General features: G+C 43.0%; 1 protein-coding gene across 1 annotated transcript in view; it reads left to right on the top strand.

Moving 5' to 3' along the window:
- Positions 1–4,975: 4,975 nt before the first annotated feature.
- LOC110331861 (keratin, type I cytoskeletal 28) overlaps positions 4,976–8,094 on the top strand; it is an 8,830-nt gene continuing 5,711 nt past the window's right edge. The window contains exons 1-3 of the mRNA XM_021212727.1: positions 4,976–5,419; positions 5,828–5,910; positions 6,752–6,908. Of these exons, the coding sequence (XP_021068386.1) occupies positions 4,976–5,419; positions 5,828–5,910; positions 6,752–6,908 (684 nt within the window). The remainder of the gene's footprint in view (positions 5,420–5,827; positions 5,911–6,751; positions 6,909–8,094) is intronic.

Below are 8,094 nucleotides of genomic sequence, written 5' to 3'. Positions count from 1 at the left end.
AACCTCTCCTTTCCTTACTTCCAGCTTTCTTGAGATTCATCCGAGATGATGCTCAAGAAACTCCTTTGGGATCTGTACATCACACTATCAATACAAGGCAGTCTGGACTTACATTAATCACTTCTAGTTAAGGTTTTGCCCTAATCACAAAACCAGCGACAATCCATTTGAAGGCCAGCACTGCCCCCTCGTGGAAATAGCAGGCAGGGGCAAGTATAGCCACCAACTGATGGTCAAAGAACTTATTTATTTAAACATGTGCTTCTTAGTTTTTGTGTGGATGCCATTATATTATTAATTGGGAAATAATATTCACACACATATATATACACCATATAATGTATTGTCGTGAAATTGTATATTTGTGAAATGACAAAGTTAAACTGACATATCACATACCTTTTTATGATAGGGACACTTCAAATCTACTTGCACAAATGCAGTGTTGTTTTCTCTATTTTGACACAAAAATGTTCTCTTAGAAATATTTTACTTAAGCCGGGCAGTGGTGGCGCTCGCCTTTAATACCAGCACTTGGGAGACAGAGGCAGGTGGATTTCTGAGTTCGAGGACAGCCTGATCTACAGAGTGAGGTCCAGGACAGCCAGGGCTACACAGAGAAACCCTGTCTCGAAAAAACAAAAACAAAAACAAAAAAAAGAAATATTTTATTTACATGTGAAGCATATACAACAAATTAGTTGTCTGCTTGTTACTTAATTATAATAATTATAAGAAATAATAATAAGCAGCAATAGCGGTAGTAGCCATTTATATAATAATCAAGCACTGCAGGCACTTTAAATTATTAATATATGCTAATGTGCTACTTCAGTGTATCAATTTCGACAATGCAATCAGAAGAATGATTTTACAATGCATAAACAATTTAGACAGTGGATACCCAATATGTAAAGTAGGTATGCAAATCAGCACGCATCACCGAGAAATTATTCATAAGTAAAATAGTCTCCTCCAGGCATTTTTTTCTTCAAGGGTGTGGCCCCCTGCTAGGCTGCCCACTCTCTAGCTGATGGCGCCACATCCGTGATACAGGCACTAAAAACTCTGACACACAGGGTTTAGGAAAATAGAAAGACATGAAGTTGGGAAGGGATGTGTGACGTAGGTCTGGAAAGAGTCAGGGAGGGGCATGGATGTGATGGAAATGTATTGCATGCATCTATGAATGTCGCAAAGAATAAGTGAATCTCAAAGTATGAGAATCTCAAGTCACTTTGAACAAACAAGTTGACACCCAGTATGTGCCTGGTAATCCTGAATAAAATGTTTGGTATGTCTGGATCTTATTTCTTGAACCTGCTAATGAGGAACTGAATTAAGAGATATCTGGGGCTCTTCATAACTGTAAATAAATGCCCGGCAGCTTTGCCTAGGTCATACATTTAAAGACCATACCAGTGCTGGCCACAGCGCTGGCTGGCCAGCCTTGTGGTAACTCATGTCCTGGTAACACTGATCAGAACAGTCAGTACCCTGGAGATAACACTAAGTCCATACCATCTTCCCCATCTGAACCTGAGGCCATTCGTTCCAAAGTCCCCCTACCCCGCTTTCTCCTGTCCTTTCAACCATCCTCACCCTACCTTTATGGGTCACTGCCTCAACAAAGGTTCTGTCACTTTCAGCTTCACTTCCCCAGTATACACACACACCACCACCACAACCACCACTCTTCACTTCCCCAGTTCTTACACACACACACACACACACACACACACACACACACACACACACACCAGCACCACCATCAATGATAACAGCTACCATTTATTGAATCGTTCCACTTTCTAGTTACTATGTTAAGACTGATGAGATGGAAACTTAAATACATTTTGACAATTTATTTGAAATTTTTCTGAAAGTCTCTGATTAAGAGATGGAAACTTTTAAATACATTTTGGCAATTTATTTGAAATTTTTCTGAAAGCCTCTGATTAAAGAAAAAAGGAAGGGAAGGAGAGAGAGCTTTAGTGGAGAATCTGTCTTACAGCATTAACCATCCCGTGTGTCTTTCCTCTGAGATGTCCTAGCAGTGACATCTGTCAGAAGCCTCATTAGTCCCCAGCCACATCCTGGTCTCTCTCCTTACCTGTGCACTCTCTCCCGCCAATTTTCAACTTCAGTCTCCTCTCCTTCCTCTGGCGTCATCCTGAATCTTTCCTTCCACTCCCACTCCACACACCCCCATCTCTGGACTTCAACACAGATAACACAAACAAACCTGTCTATCCTCCACCTCAACGCCCAAATCTGTGACACTTCTTTTTTAATTTATTTGTGTGTGTATATATGTATATTGTGTGCATGTGTCTGTGTGTCTGTGTAATGTTATGCCCTCCATGTAGAGGTCAGAAGACAGCTTCCAGTGTTAATCCTCACCTTCAACCTTGTTTTCAACCTTGTCTGATGTGGGCTCTCTTTGGTTTGGTTTTGTGTGATGCTAAAACTCTTTACAGAAAATGGCATTCTCGCCAGCCCATCATCAAAGAATGTCAGCAGCTGGCTGGTGGTCCACTCCCTCTCACCTCCAGACATCATGATATACTTCATATCCACTTACCATCATGCTCCACTTGTTCCTCGGTCCACATTCCATAACTGTTGAATTCAGTTCCTGTGTCTGGTCTCTGGTCTTGAACAACATCTACCTATTTTAAAATTCTGTACATTGGTCTCCAGTCTCCAATTGCGAAGTTTGAATGTGGTTTGTGTAAGTCTTCTAAAGGCTTCAGTGTGATGGTTTTGAGGGAGTGGAACCTTTCAGAGGTTAGACACAGTGGAAGGCAATTGGCTCGGTGTTCACTAGGGCATCTGCTTCCAAAAGGATTAACACAGTTTTGCTTGCGGGACCCAGTCAGCTCTCGGGGTAGGGCTGTTGTAAAGCAAGGCCAACCCTGAGGACTTGTTTCTTCTCCAGGAGCTTTTCCCTTGCCGTTTCTCCACCACACTGTGATGTAGACAAAGGGACCCTCACCGTAATCTGAAACGATGGTACTGCCCAATCATGGACTCTCAACTTCCAAGACTGTCAGTTAGCTAGATCTCAGGTGTCTTGTTAAAGCAACAGAAATGGATTGACATTGAACCAACCTCCCGTCAACTTTACACCAGCCACGTTCACTCTCGCCTCCTCGGTGACACAAAGACATCCAATGACTCAAACTCTTTCATCAGCTTATCTGTGTCTCTGATTTCGATCCTTCCTTCTATATAATTATGTAGTCAGTCCCCAGTCATTTTCTCTAGAGCACCAGGAATTTCTTTGGTAGTCTTTCCTTCTGGCCCTACCTTCAGATCCTCCAAACCTACACCATTCTGTCTACCCTAGCACAGTATTACTTCCAAATACATAAACGAGCATCAACTGAAATGAGAACCATGCTCCCAATTCTGAGCACCGACCCCTTTACACCTTGCTGGCCAGTCATTTGCCCAGAGCAATGAGCGTACTCTAAACGTTGACCCTCCCTATTAGCTGCCATCTTTATCTGGGATATCCCAGCAACCTCTTCAGTTAGTCCAAAATTGAGCTTAGTGTTCCCACCTTAATCCCATCTCAGTCAACATTATGAATTCCCAGTATCTGAAATCAGTTATGAGGGTCAGCCCCAGTCCTAGCCACTGTATACTGGTTATCGCAGTATTTGGCTAGCCTGAGCTACATAAAAAAAAAAAAAAAAAAAAAAAAAAAAAAAAAACCCAGGCCTGGTCAATAGTAAGATCCTATCAAAAAACATAACAAAACAACAAAACAAAACCTTCCTTTATTCTCAAATGTCAGTCAATAGCCACTTCCTCTCCACCGTCTTCCATACATTACCATCGTCATCTTTCCCACCTGGACCATTCTTCTACTTCCATAGTCTGCCTTATCGACTCATTTCAGCTTGATTCTTTTGCTACAATTTTACAAAAATATAATTACACCATTTCCCTCCACTCAATTCTTTCCCCCAACTCCTCCCGCACCCCCACCCCCACCCCTCATTCCTACTCCCTATTAAGTTCCTGGCCTCCTCTTCTCTAATTGTTCTTGTTACATCCATACGCATGCATGTATAAAGTACAGCCCACTGTGTCTGTTCAGTGTGACTTGCAAGTGCATCATTTCAGGGTCGACCACTTGCTTTGGGGTCATCAAGTAGAGCGTTCCTCCCTGAGAGTAGACCACGTCTCTTACTCTCGGAATCAACTTGATATTTCCTGTCACTTTCTACTTAAGATCCATTCCAAATTCCTTGGTCTAGCACACCGAGCTGAACAGGATCCAGCCCCTGTCTGGAACTCAACGATTCCCTGAAGACTGTAACAATGTCTTTTCATGTCTACATTTCTTGAGCTCCGCATCTTCCATCGCACACACTAGACAGGGTAGCCACAGACTGTGTCACTGGCCAACACATATGTGTTACAGCTACGGAAAGAAGGAGAGATTACCAAGGATATAGTTATTTAAATAACACGGTTTTTGTTCTCATGGGATAAAGTACCTGTTTCCGTAGCTAATAGTACTTCATCCACCAGCATGGTAAGCCAGGTCGTCAGAGCCTGTCTCCGTCTCACTTGGCCTTTGACACTGGATTAGCCCCGGACCAGATAATGACAGTGTGTTCATAGGGTCTCTAGATGAAAGAAAAGGATTACTCATTCAAAATTAAAAGTCAAAATAATGAACTTAATATAGAACTAGACCCTACTTTATGTACGATAACAAATATCCTGAAGCGATGAAGGGGGGGTGCTAGGCATTAATTATTTTTTAAATCGCCCAATTATGCATCATTTCATGCTAATCTAAATGATGCCATTTCTCTCTCAGCAGACACCACTCAACTCGAGACAGCCCCCACAACTGTGTATAAAAGCTCAAAGAACCCACAAGCAGGTGACGTTCTGTAAGCCTTTGAAATTGCAGCTGCCCACGGACCAGCGGAACATTTGCGTTGGCATCATGTCTCTCCGGTTTTCTGGCGGATCCAGGCACGTTGGCATACAGTCAGGATCCCTCAGACCACCCAGCGGAGGCACAGGCTTTGCTGGGAGCAGCGTGGCTGGCGGTTCGGTTGCTGGTAGTGGATTTTCTTGGGCCTTGGGAGGGACACTGGGCAGTGCTCCTGGTGGGAGCCATGCCACTGGTGCCATGGGAAATGTCACCGGTGTTGGCTTCATCGGAAGTGAAGGGGGTCTCCTCTCTGGAAACGAGAAGGTCACCATGCAGAATCTTAACAACCGCTTGGCCTCTTACCTGGATAACGTGAAAGCTCTGGAGGAGGCCAACGCTGAGCTAGAGCGAAAGATCAAGACTTGGCATGAGAAATATGGACCGGGGTCGTGCCGTGGACTTGACCGTGACTACAGCAAGTATCATCTAACCATTGAGGACCTTAAAAGCAAGGTAAATCGCAAACTTGAAACTAGCCAAGTATTTAAAACATAATAACTTTCGGCAAAAGTATATAAAACCACTAAGGAAAAGCTTCGTGGCTGTACTCTTAAGTTGCATTTAATTTTAATAAATAATTCTTCCCATTGCTCAAAATTAGGAGCCTTGATTCAATACTTTCAATGTTAATCCCACTGTCTATTTTGAGATACATTTATAGATAATAAATTATTATATCCTAAAAAATAATGCAATTATCTGAGAACAAATTTAAAACATTGCTACTTTTTGAAAATTAAATTCTAAACAATCTGATAATTACATACGTTTAAAAAATTGATGCAAAGGCTTAATTATTTTCTAAGTAATACACAACAAAAGCAAGATTATTTCTGTTAACTCCCTTTTCATTTCCTCCAGATCATCTCTTCCACAGCCGCTAATGCTAATATAATTCTGCAAATTGATAACGCCAGACTGGCTGCAGACGATTTCCGACTAAAGTAGGTGACAGATGACAATGGCAGCCCCGGAACTAAGTTCCTATCCGTTTATGTTGTTAAATTAACTTTTTTTTCATTTTCATCTCAAGTAAAATTACAACCTGGAGGAGTAAAGGAATCAAAGGATTTCTGATAGGAAATGATAAGTACCTTAAGTGAGCATGTTACGTGTGCATTGCATCCACGGCATACGGTGCTCCTGCATCGCCATGCCGGCCTAAAGGAATGCCGAGCACACAGTAAAGGCTCAGTGGCTACCGTCCACTCCTTAAGAATGTTAGCCTAGGGGCTGAAGAGGTGGCTGACTGCTCTTCCAAAGGTCCTGAGTTCAATTCCCAGCAACCAACTCACAACTCTTTGTAACTCCAGTTCCAGGGGATCTGACATCCTCATACCTACAGGCAAAACACCAATGTGCATTTAAAAAAACAAATACATTTTTTTAAAATGTTAACTTAGGTAAGACTATGCAATGGCTGTTTTTACTTAACTATGGTAGACATTTCAATCTATGTAATTGGTTAGCTCTTCAATGACTGGACTGGAGGGACAGGTCTTTATGTATAGCTGTTTTGTTTTCTTTTGTTTTGTTTTATGACCAGGTCTCACTCTGTAGCTCAGGCCAGTCTAGAACTCACAATCCTCCTGCCTCAGATTACAGACATGGGCTACCCCACAGGATTTGTTTGTTTGTTTGTTTGTTTTGTTTTTCCTGTGGATTTTTTTTTTTTTGTATTTAGGGTCCTGAACTGGTTTAAGGTTTTCCAGTTGCTATCTTCAACTTCTTGAAGAGTTCTAACTTCCACTGAAATTCATTTAAATCCACCCCTCTCCCCTCAAGGTATGAAAACGAACTCACCCTTCACCAAAATGTAGAGGCAGACATCAATGGGTTGCGGCGCGTCCTTGACGAGCTGACCCTCTGCAGGACGGACCAAGAGCTGCAGTACGAATCCCTGAGTGAGGAGATGACTTATCTCAAGAAGAACCATGAAGAGGTAGGAGAAGCTTCGCTCTAACCCCAACACAGCTCTGCCGGGGAAAAGTCTAGGGAGGGAAGCTGTTGAAATTCCAGGGGAGAAACCTGAGATATCAACACTTTAAAATCCAAATGAAAAGGTCAGCTGCTTCATGGACCCTTGCTTTGCTCGAGAATGCAGGGTGCCACCGCTGGAGCGTGTCACCACTAAGAACGGGTGTTCAGGAGTTGGGAACCCTGCCCAGTCTCCCTTCTGATCCGATCCCAGCAAGCAATTTAGGCGAGTTTCTTCTTCTCTCTGTGCTCCAGTGTCCTCATCTGTGAAGAGAGTGCCTACCTCATAAGGATGCTCAGACTTGTAGCACATGCTCAGAGCAGTGTCTGGCATCCAATGGTCACTCAATAAATGACTGTTAGTGTCCCTTGGGTGAAAATTCCACAGTGGCTGGGATTGGATGGGCAGGGCTGGGTTTTCCACCACTCTGGTCCCATCAACCCGATAATTGGCAATTATCTGTTGAATAACCGCTCTGGTCTTTGTCATCCTTTCATAGTCTGTTTCCTTTTTTAAGTGGTAGTTGTGGTTGTCTTTTTAAATTATATTTTATTTATTTGTGGGAGGAGGGCTGTACACACTCCACAGTTTGTCCATGGAGATCAGAACAACTTTCAGGGGCTGGTTTTCTTCTTCTACCCTCTAGGTCTGAGAACTGAACTCAGGTTGGTTGGCAGGAAGCACATTACCAGTTGAGCCATCACACTGGCCAACTGGTTTGGTTGGGTTTGATGTAGTGGTTTAACCTTTTTTTTCTTTTCATGGTTTTCTGAGACAGGGTTTTTCTGTGTAGCCTTGGCTGTCCTGGAAATTGCTCTGTAAATCAGGCTAGCCTCAAATTCAGAGATCCACCTGCTTCTGTCTCCCAAGTGCTGGGATTAAAGGTGTGTGCCATTATCCACTGGTTCAACTTTATAATCAGGGCATTTGGGAGGCCGAGGCAGGATAATTCCCTAATTCAAGGCCCAGCCTGGGTTACATAGTAAATTCCAGCTGAGTCTGGGCTACGGAGGGAGACCCTGTCTCATAAAAACAAGGATGGATAGATGGAAAGAAAGGAAGGAAGGAAGGAGAGAGAGAGAGAGAGAGAGAGAGAGAGAGAGAGAGAGAGAGAAAGAGAGAGAGAGGGAGAAAGAAAGAAAGAAAGAAA

This window comes from Mus pahari, chromosome 14 (assembly GCF_900095145.1).
Source record: "Mus pahari chromosome 14, PAHARI_EIJ_v1.1, whole genome shotgun sequence".
In the NCBI taxonomy this organism is placed as follows: domain Eukaryota; kingdom Metazoa; phylum Chordata; class Mammalia; order Rodentia; family Muridae; genus Mus; species Mus pahari.
The sequence above is the reverse complement of the archived record's forward strand: the minus strand, read 5'-3'. Positions and strand labels throughout refer to the sequence as shown.